Source organism: Silurus aristotelis, assembly GCF_946808225.1.
Source record: "Silurus aristotelis genome assembly, chromosome: 21".
Taxonomy (NCBI): domain Eukaryota; kingdom Metazoa; phylum Chordata; class Actinopteri; order Siluriformes; family Siluridae; genus Silurus; species Silurus aristotelis.
This window is the reverse complement of record NC_139594.1, coordinates 1,870,976-1,886,544: the sequence shown is the minus strand read 5'-3', so window position 1 is coordinate 1,886,544 and position 15,569 is coordinate 1,870,976. Positions and strand designations below refer to the sequence as shown.

The 15,569-nt window shown below is 40.8% G+C and overlaps 1 protein-coding gene across 1 annotated transcript in view; it reads left to right on the top strand.

Moving 5' to 3' along the window:
* LOC310716822 (uncharacterized protein) overlaps positions 1–15,569 on the top strand; it is a 58,230-nt gene that overhangs the window by 10,540 nt on the left and 32,121 nt on the right. Inside the window, 6 exon segments of the mRNA XM_083524296.1 lie at positions 40–156; positions 2,556–2,672; positions 6,495–7,236; positions 7,238–8,292; positions 8,506–8,679; positions 14,728–14,901. Coding sequence (XP_083380422.1) covers positions 40–156; positions 2,556–2,672; positions 6,495–7,236; positions 7,238–8,292; positions 8,506–8,679; positions 14,728–14,901 — 2,379 coding nt within the window.

The following is a 15,569-nucleotide window of genomic DNA, read 5'->3' as shown; positions in this document are numbered from 1 at the left end:
AAGTAAAATTGTTGATATTGTGTGTATGCTTTTGTGTAGTGTAACACAGATAAAAAGGCCAGACTCACCATCACCCAGCGGTGTTTCCATGAAGAGTGATGTATCTATGGATTTTCCTCTTTCATTCAAACCTGGAGAGCCTTCATCTGGACACAGGTAACTATTCTTCATATTGGTCATGTAAAGTCTATAGATTTTTCAGTACAGCACTTTTGCAGGATTCTAGTAAAAACAGAGGGAAAATCCTTATACAATTAAAATTATCTAGTGATGTGTGGCGATGAACCCAAACACGGAGAGCGACTCAGAGGCAGTTAAATATAGATGATAAATTTATTGGAAGGCTGGAGTAAAAAAAACAAAACTGGGATCTAAGGTTGTGATGTTCCATGGAGACTTAGTACAGGTCAATGTGTTTCAGAGTCTTAGGGGTGGACAAAAACAAGGCTTTGAGTCAGACAGGTAGCGTGGCAGATAGGGTCCTACTCGAAGTTGGTGACTTTGGACCAGTCAATCACAGGGTTGTGGAGGTCAATCAATGAGAATGGGAGTTAATTGCAACTAAGTTGTTTGCTAGGTGACCTTTCCGAGACCTGTTAAGATCAGAGGCACCAAGAGGGGTTTGAAAGTGATCTGTAGGCCTCTGGACAATGTGGTGTCCCAGAAATTGGCCCACGGCAACTGAGTCCACTAGGGCCTGCACTCTCAAGCTCTTTCCTGACCACCACAGTTCTACCAATAGATACAGTCCAGGACGAGAGTAGGCTTAAGGGGTTCTCATCACAGCTTTTGTCCACCTGTGATAGTCCTGAAGTTTCCTAAAAGCTCTGGGCATGCAGAACAAAAGTGACCAGACTTGCCACAGTAAAAAGAGCAAAGCATTCTGAGATCTGTTCCTAGATAGAGCGCCAGGTTCCAGGTGGGCCTGTGGTGTATGTATGCCAGGCGACTCTTCCCTGTCATATCTGACTTTTTGCGACTGTCTTTGCCTGTGCCACCATTCTCTGATCTTGATATCCAGGTGGGTGGCTAAGTCAATGAGAGATTTAACAGAGTCAGGGAGATCCTGAGGGGCCGGCTCATCTTGGAGAACTGCAGAGCCATTCTGGAAGCATACCATGAGCACAATTTTCAGACACTGCCTGCCGCCAGGGGGCCAAACTTAATATCGTATTCAGATGTAGGTTGACTAATCCTTTGGAAGGTTCCGGTCCACAGATGGGGTGATTGAAAACCCATTTAAACTCCACTGAGAAGGTAGGAAAGAGTGGGGATATACACGATCTTGAATGATCTGTGGGAAACCAGGAGGGTTGCAGCATGTATTTAGGGGAACACTGTATGAGAAAGCTGTGGCAAGTTTTGGGATCCCCTGAGAACCACTGAGGTGGTGCTTGGAGTTGGATATGAGGTGATGCTTAGGGTGGAGCCTGGGGCGGTGTCTGAAATTGAGGTAGTTAATCGTTCAGCCGCTGGACACGGGTTGTGAGATTGGTCATTATTTGGAAAGGAGATCCTAAGAGCTCTGGCTCTTCCCTGGATACAACAAATACACCAAACTTACAAGGTGCTGGTGAAAAGAGAGTCAACCATGGAACAGAGCAATCACAAAGGAAACAAAGGAATTGACTTGGCTTAAATAGTCCAAAAAGTGAAATAGAGGCGGAACAGGAGTGGCATCTATTGGAGTGAAAACCTGACAGTGTACTTACCATGTAACTTTGGTTTATGCCACCATTAGGGTATATACTGTACATATTCCCTATATTGGCAGATATGTAACAGTAATTAGGCCATTGATGAGTTTTACCCAGTAGGTGTTTCCAGAGGGCTATTATTTGCTTATTACTTCTTTTTCAAGGGGCCATTTCAGTGTTCAGATGCTAGCCATGCATTTACTACGTTCTCTCAGAGATTTTGCACTTGCAGGATGTTTTTTTCCACTATATTTAAGCATACAACAATGTTCCACTAATTGTGAGCATTAACCAAGCAGCATATACACATTAATTTACCTTGTGGAAACCTAGCACTTTGTACCAATTGAAGTTTAAGGATACTCCTGATAAAGTCTGGAAAGATACATTGTCTTGGAAGTTGCATCTTAATTTAAAATAGCTAAAAATGCCCTGCCCCATAAAGAGGGCTAAGCAGACTTTAAGCAGGAAGGATGGGCAGACATGTCTCACCCTTTACCCCCCTCAGCACCAGAGCCTCCAGAATAAAAACACAACAAAGGACACCCAAAACTGTTGAGTAGTTAAAATCCTGCCTCACAGATGGGACAAAGTTACAATATGTTATATAGGGTCAGCACGATGTGACAGACCATGTGTTGTAAGAATTGTAAGTTGTACGTGATGTCATTTGATTGCGAAAGCACGTGAAGTAAAGGAAGAGAACAGAAAAATAGGCATGCCCGAGACTCACTTTTTTTTAACTGAATAGCTAATTAACAGAGTGAACTACACATAAAACAGGACAACATTGTTCCTTTTCCTAAAAATGTATTCCATAAGTAAAATTGTTGATATTGTGTGTATGCTTTTGTGTAGTGTAACACAGATAAAAAGGCCAGACTCACCATCACCCAGCGGTGTTTCCATGAAGAGTGATGTATCTATGGATTTTCCTCTTTCATTCAAACCTGGAGAGCCTTCATCTGGACACAGGTAACTATTCTTCATATTGGTCATGTAAAGTCTATAGATTTTTCAGTACAGCACTTTTGCAGGATTCTTGTAGAAAACAGAGGGAAAATCCTTATACAATTAAAATTATCTAGTGATGCGTGGCGATGAACCCAAACACGGAGAGCGACTCAGAGGCAGTTAAATATAGATGATAAATTTATTGGAAGGCTGGAGTAAAAAAAACAAAAAAAAAACTGGGATCTAAGTTTGTGATGTTCCATGGAGACTCAGTACAGGTCAATGTGTTTCAGAGTCTTAGGGGTGGACAAAAACGAAGCTTTGAGTCATACAGGTAGCGTGGCAGATAGGGTCCTACTCGAAGTTGTTGACTTTGGACCAGTCAATCACAGGGTTGTGGAGGTCAATCAATGAGAATGGGAGTTAATTGCAACTAAGTTGTTTGCTAGGTGACCTTTCCGAGACCTGTTAAGATCAGAGGCACCAAGAGGGGTTTGAAAGTGATCTGTAGGCCTCTGGACAATGTGGTGTCCCAGAAATTGGCCCACGGCAACTGAGTCCACTAGGGCCTGCACTCTCAAGCTCTTTCCTGACCACCACAGTTCTACCAATAGATACAGTCCAGGACGAGAGTAGGCTTAAGGGGTTCTCATCACAGCTTTTGTCCACCTGTGATAGTCCTGAAGTTTCCTAAAAGCTCTGGGCATGCAGAACAAAAGTGACCAGACTTGCCACAGTAAAAAGAGCAAAGCATTCTGAGATCTGTTCCTAGATAGAGCGCCAGGTTCCAGGTGGGCCTGTGGTGTATGTATGCCAGGCGACTCTTCCCTGTCATATCTGACTTTTTGCGACTGTCTTTGCCTGTGCCACCATTCTCTGATCTTGATATCCAGGTGGGTGGCTAAGTCAATGAGAGATTTAACAGAGTCAGGGAGATCCTGAGGGGCCGGCTCATCTTGGAGAACTGCAGAGTCATTCTGGAAGCATACCTTGAGCACAATTTTCAGACACTGCCTGCCGCCAGGGGGCCAAACTTAATATCGTATTCAGATGTAGGTTGACTAATCCTTTGGAAGGTTCCGTTCCACAGATGGGGTGATTGAAAACCCATTCAAACTCCACTGAGAAGGTAGGAAAGAGTGGGGATATACACGATCTTGAATGATCTGTGGGAAACCAGGAGGGTTGCAGCATGTATTTAGGGGAACACTGTATGAGAAAGCTGTGGCAAGTTTTGGGATCCCCTGAGAACCACTGAGGTGGTGCTTGGAGTTGGATATGAGGTGATGCTTAGGGTGGAGCCTGGGGCGGTGTCTGAAATGGAGGTAGTTAATCGTTCAGCCGCTGGACACGGGTTGTGAGATTGGTCATTATTTGGAAAGGAGATCCTAAGAGCTCTGGCTCTTCGCTGGATACAACAAATACACCAAACTTACAAGGTGCTGGTGAAAAGAGAGTCAACCATGGAACAGAGCAATCACAAAGGAAACAAAGGAATTGACTTGGCTTAAATAGTCCAAAAAGTGAAATAGAGGCGGAACAGGAGTGGCATATATTGGAGTGAAAACCTGACAGTGTACTTACCATGTAACTTTGGTTTATGCCACCATTAGGGTATATACTGTACATATTCCCTATATTGGCAGATATGTAACAGTAATTAGGCCATTGATGAGTTTTACCCAGTAGGTGTTTCCAGAGGGCTATTATTTGCTTATTACTTCTTTTCCAAGGGGCCATTTCAGTGTTCAGATGCTAGCCATGCATTTACTACGTTCTCTCAGAGATTTTGCACTTGCAGGATGTTTTTTTTCACTATATTTAAGCATACAACAATGTTCCACTAATTGTGAGCATTAACCAAGCAGCATATACACATTAATTTACCTTGTGGAAACCTAGCACTTTGTACCAATTGAAGTTTAAGGATACTCCTGATAAAGTCTGGAAAGATACATTGTCTTGGAAGTTGCATCTTAATTTAAAATAGCTAAAAATGCCCTGCCCCATAAAGAGGGCTAAGCAGACTTTAAGCAGGAAGGATAGGCAGACATGTCTCACCCTTTACCCCCCTCAGCACCAAATCACTGCTTTCTATTTTCTTGTACATTTTATCAGAGGTGGCAAAAGTACACACATCCTTTACTTAAATAGAAGTACAGATACTCATGTTTTAAAATACTCGGGTAAAAGTTGAAGTACTGATTATACCTTTTTACTTAAGTGAAAGTAAAGAAGTCTTGGCTCTGACATGTACTTAAGTAAAAAGTAGTTATAACTTCTACTTGTTTTAGCTGTTAACTGGACCTCACATCATATTAATATTAGATAGATAGATAGATAGATAGATAGATAGATAGATAGATAGATAGATAGATAGATAGATAGATAGATAGATAGATAGATAGATCGATAGATCGATCGATCATTGTCATTGCAAACGAAATGCAGTTTGGCATCTACCAGAAGTGCACAAAGTAGCAATCGTGCAGATAAATATGTATCATATGTACAGCATGTTATTTGTATGTAAGCATATGTACAGTGATTAAATATAAAGGCTATATCAGTGCAGAGACGTGTGGACATCATTAAGAGCCTTTGCTATGTTTCCACACGGACAGTTAATGAGGTGATACCAGAGAAAATGCACCTCTTCAATTCAAGAAGATTTTATATATAATTATAGACATTTTACAGATTTGAATGATGTATTGTTTTTATCTGTACGATCAATAAAGACAGTAATTTATGTTCGTGTCGCCATTATGAGGGAAACACACACAAAACACCACCTAGAGGGTAAATTGTGTAAAACATGGCGGATTTGGTGTTTGATTTGAGACTTGGCGCAAAAATAAAACAAAAGTTTACTGATTAAAAATATTTTTCGGTGGAGTTTATTTATTTATTTTATATCTAAGTAAAGAAGGGACGTTGTGAATAAGTGTATGTTTCGCCTCTTTTATATTTAGTTATTTATTTATGTATTTATACTTTTTATAAAAATGGTAAAAACAGAAATGCGCGCTGAATTGATTAATAACATTTAGTGCTGTTTACAATCATTTTAATTTTGACAGCCAAATATATATATATATTAATACAAAACTAATTAAAAATGTTGTTACCTAATGAATGTATCCAGACTGAAGATCCACATATAGAACACAAGCAGAGAAAAGATGATGATGATCATGAATGTGTCTGTTTTCAGTCATGTTCTCATCACTGACTCCCTCTGTCTCATCCACATTAACCACAAACTTCTTACTGCCTTCTGCCTCCTGATTCTTATTTTCGTAAAGAGTGAGAGTCAGGACTTTATACACCAGCGGACTGAAAAAGACACGCAGTAACAGGAAATCGGTTGTTCGGCTGAAATCAGCGCGCAGTGAAAATAAACATTTTATATTTCACCAAATCAATTAAATAAAACTAAAGTAACGAGCCGGTTTTGAAAATGTAAGAAGTAAAAAGTACAGATATTTGTGTAAAAATGTAATGAGTAAAAGTAAAAAGTTGTCTGAAAAATAAATAGTGGAGTAAAAAACTGATACCAGAAAAATCTACTTAAATACAGTAACGAAGTATTTGTACTCCGTTACTTCCCACCTCTGCATTTTATATAGTGTCCTAGCCTTTTTGGAATTGGGGTTGTATAAATTTATGTATTTGTATCATGACCATAATGGTGATATTCTGGAATTGTGTTATTTTCTAATAATACTGATTTTCTAATCAAACATTATATTAAAAAATTATTTGATTTTCTAAAATATGTACTGAAATAAGATTTTTTTTCACTTGATGATGTCGCAACATGATCCTTTCATATCACAGGTGGGAATCTTCATCTTCTGTAACTGAAGTTCAGAAGAAATGCAAATTAAACCTAATTAAGAGGTTTCAGCACTTGAATGAGGTGATAACAGAGCAGGGAAACCCAACACTTCTCAGTGAGATCTACACAGATCTCTACATCACAGAAGGAGACAGTGGAAAAGTCAATAGTGAACATGAGGTGAGACAGATCGAAGCAGTATCGAGGAGAGCAGAAACAGAGGAGACACTGATCAAATGCAGTGAGATCTTTAAGCCCTTATCTGAAGAAGACAAACCCATGAGGATCGTTCTGACAAAGGGAGTCGCTGGCATTGGAAAAACAGTCTCTGTGCAGAAATTCATTCTAGACTGGGCTGAAGGGAAAACAAATCAGGATGTTCTGCTCATATTTCCACTTCCTTTTAGAGAGCTCAATCTCTTGAAGGATCAAAAACTGTGCCTGGTGGAGCTTCTTCACTTCTTTATAAAGGAGATAAAAGAACTAAATATTTCCAGTCTGGATAAAGTTCTGTTTATTTTTGATGGTTTGGATGAGTGTCGTTTCCCTCTGGATTTCCAGAACACAGTGAGATTGTGTGATGTAACTGAACCAGCATCAGTAGATGTTCTGCTGATAAACCTAATCAAAGGAAACCTGCTTCCCTCTGCTCTCATCTGGCTCACCTCCAGACCAGCAGCAGCTGATCAAATCCCCCCTGAGTGTGTAGATCGAGTCACAGAGGTACGAGGGTTCAATGCAGGACCCTCAGAAGGAGGAATATTTCAGGAAGAGAATCAGTGATCAAGACCTGAGCAGCAGAATCATCACACACCTGAAGTCATTAAGAAGCCTCTACATCATGTGCCACATCCCAGTCTTCTGCTGGATTTCAGCCACTGTTCTAGAGAGAATGTTGGGTGAAGCAGAGAGTGGAGAGATCCCCAAGACTCTGACTCAAATGTACACACACTTCCTCATCATTCAGACCAACTTCATAAAGAAAAAGTACACAAAGAGCCAAGAGGCAGATAAAGAAATGGTTCTGAAACTGGGGGAACTGGCTTTTCAGCAGCTGATGAAGGGCAACCTGATCTTCTATGAGGAAGACCTGATGGAGTGTGGCATCGATGTGACAGAAGCATCAGTGTATTCAGGTGTGTGTACAGAGATATTTGGAGAGGAGTTTGTGTTTCACCAGAATAAATTTTACTGCTTTGTTCATCTGAGCATTCAGGAACATCTCGCAGCTCTGTATGTGCAAATGACATTTATGAACGAAAAGGTGAATGTTCTTCAACAGAGTATGTTCTCTAAACTGTTAGCGCTACTTAAAGGAGTGACAATCTTGGATGTACACACGAGTGCTGTAGATCAGGCTCTACAGAGTAAAAATGGACATCTGGATCTTTTCCTTCGCTTTCTTCTGGGTCTCTCACTGGAGTCCAATCAGATCCTCTTAAAAACCCTGCTAACACCAACAGGAAGTAGTTCTTACCGAAAGCAGAATACAGTAAATTACATTAAGTTGAAGATCAGAGAAAATCCCTCAACAGAGAAATTTATCAATCTCTTTCACTGTCTGAATGAACTGGAAGATCATTCTCTAGTTGAGGAAATCCAACAGTACCTGCAATCAGGAAATTTACAACAAAGTGAACTTTCTCATTCTCAGTGGTCTGCTCTGGTGTTTGTGTTACTGAAATCAGTTCAAGAACAGGATATGTTTGTTCTTAATAAATATACCAACAAACACTGTGCATCAGATGATGTTCTTCTAAAGCTCCTGCCTGTGGTTTCTGCATCCAGAAAAGCTGAGTAAGTAATGTTGAATAAAACTGCTACTTTTATACAAAGTGCACTTTATCTACACTGTATTGCCAGGTGGTACACACCTGAATATCTGCTGTGGGCTTAGTACTAATTTCTATTAAAGACTTGCAACAATTCTATGGCATGTTTTTCTATTTCATATAATAGCATATTTTATTCATATTTCAACATGTTCTTGATGTTTTTCTTTTTTTGTAGGTTTAATAACTATTACCTAAATGAAAAAAGTTGTGCAGCTTTGGCCCAAGTGCTCAGCTCTGAATCCTCCATACTAAAAGAACTCTATCTATCAGAGAGTAAACTCAAAGACTCTGGAGTGAAGTGTCTTTTAGAGGGACTGGGGAATCCTCACTGTAAACTGGAGATACTGAGGTAAGATCATCTTTCTGAGTGTTACATGACCTGCTCCTCAATAAGACACATTCTGTATTTTCACTGCTGTACGAGGTCAGACAGGAGTCTCCGTGGACGATGATGTTTGTGGAAGATATTGTGATTGGTGGTGAGAGTAGAGAGCAGGTGGAGAAGATCCTGGAGAGGTGGAGGTACATGCTGGAGAAAAGGGGAATGAAAGTCAGTAGGAGTAAGACAGAGTACATGTGTGTGAATGAGAGGGAGGGCAGTGGAGGGGTGCGGTTGCAGGGAGAAGAAGTGGAGAAGGTGGAGGAGTTCAGGTACCTGGGGTCAACAGTGCAAAGTAATGGAGAGTGTGTTAGAGAAGTGAAGAAAAGAGTGCAGGCAGGGTGGAGTGGGTGGAGAACAGTGATAGCAGGAGTGATTTGTGATAGAAGAGTATCTGTGAGAGTGAAAGGGAAAGTTTATAGGACTGTGGTGAGACCTGAGATGTTGTATGGATTAGAGACAGTGGCATTGAGTAAAAGACAGGAGGTGGAGCTGGAGGTAGCAGTGCTGAAGATGTTGAGATGTTTGTTGGGAGTGACGACGATGGACAGGATTAGAAATAAGTTTATTAGAGGGACAGCGCATGTAGGACGTTTTGGAGACCAGGTGAGGGAGAAGAATGCTGAGGATGGAGACACCAGAAAGGAGGAAAAGAGGAAGGCCAAGGAGGAGGTTCATGGATGTGGTGAGGGAAGACATGCAGGTAGTTGGTGTGAAAGAGGCAGATGTAGAGGATAGGGTGTTATGGAGACGGATGATCCGCTGTGTCGCCCCCTAATGGGAGAAGCAGAGAGAAGAAGAAGACTGCACACTGACCAATCTGATTCCTGTTTATCTGATCACAATATTTGTGTAACAGTAATGCTCTTTTTTTTTTGAGACACATATATGCTCATTTTGTTTATATGCAAGAAACTACATAAGAAGTTTTGGTAATTTGGTAATTTTTTGACGATTTACTTTGACCAAACAAATATATAAATGTCCAGATATTCCGATTTATTTCCACTGAGAAATCCTCCCTTACCATTAAGAATGCACTCTTTACACATACTCAGCATCCGGACAGTTTTTTTCTCCAAACATTCAGCTGAAATACTTTGCTTTGCCTTCTGTGAAATTTATCAGAGGTGATCGTCACTAGTTGAAGATTCCCTTCTGATCTTGTGATCCAGTTAATCCGAGAGCAGATCAGTAGGATTGAGGTGCGGTGACTGGGCAGGTGGTTACATGATAGATATCACTCCAGACGTCTGTCTGCTCTCTAAATAACACTTACAGAGTTCGGATGTACACTTCAACTCTTTGTCTTGTTGAACGGTGAAGTCGCTTCCAATGAGCCGCAATCCAGACGGATCTCTGTGCTTTCTCTGCCCCACCTTGATTCAAGGTTTGGCTTTTCTGGCTGCTCCTGTATACTATCTTCGGACTCTGTAATTTCTTCACTTCTGCGTTCATAAGTTTTCCGACAGCCGGAATATTCTATTGTTTATACGTTTTTGGACATTCAGGATTATTCTCTGCTTGCACTCATTAAAAACTATCATTTGTACGTCTGTCTGCATCCTGCATTTTGCTTCATCCAGTCCCATCACTCAGTATTTTTTTTGCCTTTTACTGATTTTGTTGCATACTGTAGAAGCAAATGCAACATTCATGTGTCTTAGAAACAAAAAATACTAGATGTTTCCACATTTTTGACAGGCATGGTAAATGATGTTACATAGAATACCTCACAAAAGTGAGTACACCCCTCACATTTCAGCAGCCATTTTAGTATCTTCTCAAGAAACAATACTATAGAAATAAAACTTGGGTATATTTTAGAATAGTCAATTTGCAGCTTGTATATTAGTACAGATTTACTGTCCTCTAAAATTAACTCAACATACAGCCATTAATAGCTGGCAACAAGTTGGTAATATCTAAAAAGCTGGCAACAAAAGTAAGTACACCCTCAGTGATAACAGCTGTACGTGGTGTAAACATGCAAATCCACATGTCCTATTCATCATGTTCATGTTTTTGTCTGCTCGACACGACCATGCAAATTTGTGTATCTTGTATGAGAGCAGTAAATTTGGTGCTTTGAGTCCAATTCTCTCATACTGACCACTGGATGTTCAACATCTCACCTCATGGTAAAGGGTCTCTGAGGATTTGAGAAATAAAATTGTTGATCTCCACAAAGATGCCAAGGCTATAAGAAGATCAGTATCACCTGAAACAGTTACAGTACAGTGGTCAGGGTCGTACAGAGGTTTTCCAAGACGGGTTCCGCTCGGAACAGACCTCGCAAGGGTCCATCAAAGAAATCGAGTCCTCATGCTGTGTGTCAGGTGCAGAAGCTGCTTCAAAAAACAGACGCATGCGTGCTGCAGCATTGCTTTACAGGTTAGAAGTTCCACTCGTCAGTGCTCAGACCGTACACCACACACTGTAACAAGTCGGTTTGCAGGTCGTCGTCCCAGAAGGAGCCTCTTCTGAAGCTGCTCACAAGAAAGCCTGCAAAAAGTTTGCTGAAGACAACCTGTCCAAGAGCGTGAATTACTGGATCAATGTCCTGTGGTCTGATGATACCAAGATAAACTTGTTTGGCTCGGATGGAGTCCAGCATGTGTGGTGACGCCCTAGTGAGGAGCACCAAGAGAATTGTGCCTTGCCCACAGTCAAGCACGGTGGTGGCAGCATCATGGTCTGGGTGCTGCTGTCGTTCATTGAGGGAGACATGAATTTTAACCTGTATTGTGACAATCTTAAACAGAACATGATGCCCTCCCTTCAGAAACTGGGCTGAACAGCAGTTTTCCAACATCCCCAAACTGTCAGGGATTGGCTGGAGGGACACAAGTGCCGGATGCAAATCAAGAGCTTAAGATAAGAGTCTTTAATAAACATAAACTGGGGAGTAACCAAGTGCCAGGTGAATAGTTTCAGAGAATAGTTTCAATAGTTTCAGAGAAATTATTCACTGTTCTTGCCATCCGAGAACAGTGCAGATCCCAACACACAGTTCCAAAACAAAACCCCCAACAAGTTCAAAAACATATTCAAATAATCCGAACATGACGCATAAAAAGCCAGGCCAAACACAGTGCCCAAACAGTCGGGACAGAGCTTTACCAATCTGTGAAAGATTTTGTCTGCAATTTGTGGAACAGTTTCAGAATAATGTTCAAAATATAATTGCCAAACAATTGAATATCTTAACATTTACAATACATAATATCATCAAGAGTTTTAAAGAAATCGCTATGCATAAGGGACAAGGATGGTCGTAATCTTCAGGTCCTTAGGCAGCACTGCATTTAATCATTGCACAGGTTCATTAACACCTCCAGATATCATTGTGAACACAGTTTGCATGTCATCCACAAATGCAGGTTAAATCTCTATCATGCAATGAAGTAGTCATGCGTGTACATGATCCAGAAATATCACCATCCTCTCTGGGCCAAAGCTCATTTAATCTGGCTTGTTTTAAGTGGTCAGATCGAAAGCCGCATCTCTGACAGTATGGAGTGCATTAGTGCCTGTGGAATGAGCAGCTTGCACATTTAAAAAGGCTCCTTCAATGCTGAATGCTATATACAGGTTGTAGAGCAAAAAATGCTTCCATCCAGATAACGTCCTTAGCAGAGAAGGCTTTGCATATTTGAGCAAGACGATGATTACTGCATACTGCATCTATTACTGCATGACTCTGTAGTAGGAGAGTCCGGGTGGTGAACTGACCTGCCTGCAGTCGATACCTTTCACCATTTTAAAACATTTGGCACACCATGAAACAAAAAATACAACAAAGGAAACCCAGAACTGTTGAGCAACTAAAATCAGACACATAGGGGACAACATTTCTCTCCCAAAACTTCAGCAACTGGTCTCAGTTCCCAATGTACAGACACAAGACGTGATGCTACACAGTGCTAAACATGGCCCCGTCACAACTTTTTTGAGACATGTTGCAGCCATTGAATACCTTATTTATTTTTTCTTTAAAATGGTACATATTCAATGGTTTAAACATTTGGTATTTTTGTTTGCTTGATTGTGAACAGAATATAGATTTATAAGATTTGCAAATCATTGCATTCTGTTTTTATTCACATTTTGCAACTTTTTTGGAACTAGGGTTGTATATTTAGCTTTATTTTTAGATTTGTATTTGCCAATTGTATTTAATATTTACTTTTAATATTTACAAGAACCATAAAATTATTAATTAAAGAGTCACTACCTAAACGTATCGGAATGAGCTAAAGATCAAATCAGATCAGATCAGATAAGATAAAATATAAGTTTACTCGTCCCACAGTGAGGAAATTTCTGTGTTACAGCAGTAAAGAAAAATGTGCAAATATAAAGCAGAGACATAGTATAAATATATACATACAACAATATAGTAGTTACACTTTCAAACTACTTGCACTAGGTCATATTGCACATTTTAAAAAACAGTAATAAACAGGTGTTTAGCTACCATCCTCCTTTCTCCCACCTCCTGCACAGTGTTCAGGGGAATCCCCAGGACTAAGCTGACCTTTCAGTTAAACTTGTCCAGTCTCTTCCTGTCTGCAGTAGAGATGCTGCTGACCGAGCAGGCCACTCCATAGAAGATTGCTGAGGCCACCACTGAGTCAAAAAAGGTCTTCAGTGGCTCTCCCTGTACAGAACTTAGTCTCCTCAGCAAAAATAGTCTGCTCTGTCCTTTCTTGTTAATTGCATCTCTGTTATCTGTCCATTTTGCTGTTCAGATGAACACCAAGGTATTTAAAAGAGTCCAAGGTTTCTTCCTCATATCATCTAAGGGAGTTTTTCCTTGCCACAGTCGCCACGGCTTGCTCATCAGGGACAAACGCACACCATTCACCTTCACTGTTGTTTTCTGTAAAGCTGCTTTGAGACAATGTCTGTTGTGAAAAGCGCTATACAAATAAACTTGACTTGACTTGACTTGACTTTCCCTTAATGATCACTGGTGAGAGTGTTTGAGCCTATGGAAATCCACCAGCAGTTTTTTGGTTTTCCCCACATTTATCTGGAGGCAGCTCCATTGGCACCAGTCCACAAAGTCTCTCAGTCCTCTGTACTCCCTGTCATCATCATCTGCGAAGGAGAACAGAGCCAGGACCATTCCCTGCGGGGCTCCAGTGTTGCAGACAACCATGTCAGACTCACAGTCACTAGTCCTCGCATACTGTTGTTGGTTTATCAGGTAATCCAGTATTTAGCTACAGTGGATAGATGATGGTCCAGTTCATGTAAACTAGCTTATCCCTCAGAAGTGCAGATTGAATTGTGTTAAAAGCAGTAGAGAAGTAAAAAAATGACTTGCTCTGCTCCCAGCCTTTGCCAGGTGTGAAAAAGCCCTATTAGGGAGGAAGATGACAGCTTCTTCCACCCCTATTCCTGACAGGTAGGCAAACTAAATTGGATCCATTGATGGGCTCACCAGAGTTTGGAGATGTCTTCATCAGATGTGAGGTCAGTGCTACTAGTCCATAGTCCCCAAAGTGTTTTGGGCGAGATGTCTTTGGTACAGGTACCACACAGGATGTCTTCCACCACTGTGACACTTTCCCCAGCTTTAGGCTCAGACCAAACACATACAACAGTATACCACAAAGCTGGTCACCACAGGTTTTAAGCAGCATGGAGCTGATTCTGTCTGGGCCACCGGAAAGCTACAGCTGATCCCTGGTGTAAACAATAGGACAACGGCTGTGAACAGAGGTCACAGACACAACTGTGAACAAAGTCCAAAAAAGTAGAAAAAGAAGAACAAACAAAGCAACTTTGATTTCCATACTGCAGCTTACATTTACACACACATACATGCGAAAAGACAAACACGAAGTGCCAGAAAATTACAAAGATATGTAAAAAATAATTAAAACCTAAATAGGAGTTGCTGCAACATGCTGCCACTCTGGCAGTGCCATCTTGCATCAGATGTTCAAATGTTCAAAAAGTCAGGAAAAAAATTTATATTAAATGTTTTACTTTTAATGCCCCAAGGTTGTGTGGTTGTGGAGTATCAGATGAAGACTGTGCTGCACTGAATTCAGCTCTGATTTCAAACCCCTCACACCTGAGAGAACTGGATCTGTCTAGGAATAACATCAGAGACTCAGGAGTGAAGCGTCTCTCTGCTGTACTGGAGAATCCTCACCATAAACTCAAGACACTGAGGTAAGATCATCTCTGTGAGAGTCACATCACCTGCTCCTCAGTAAAACACATTCTCCAATAGTTTCAGTGCACACTGTTTGGTCTGATTCCTAATGACCTGATCACAATATTAGTTGTTTTCTGCATGTTTCAGATATTTGAATTTTTAAATAGTTGGGGTTCCTGAGGAGAAAAGTAGTTATTTGTACTGTAACCATTGTTTATCATGATGTAAAAACAAAAATGAAAGTTCTCTCTCTCTCTCTCTCTCTCTCTCTCTCTCTCTCTCTCTCTCTCTCTCTCTCTCTCTCTCTACAAAACACATACACAAGACCAGCTAAATGTTATCACAGGGTCAAAACTGTCACATATTCCACAAATTATGACTATATTTGGTCTGTCTGAAGACAAAAAATGTATAGACTGACACACCTTCGTATCATGCATGCTCAGATATACTATCTCAAACATCTTCTATCGGCTTCTCCCGTTAGTGGTCTCCACAGCAGATCATCCGTCTCCATACCCCCAGTCCTCTACACCTGCCTCTTTCAAACCAACTACCTGCATGTCTTCCCTCATCACATCAATAAACCTCCTCTTTGGTCTTCCTCTTTTACTCCTTCCTGGTGTCTCCATCCTCAGCATTCTTCTACTGATATACCTTAAGTACCCAACCATCTTAATCT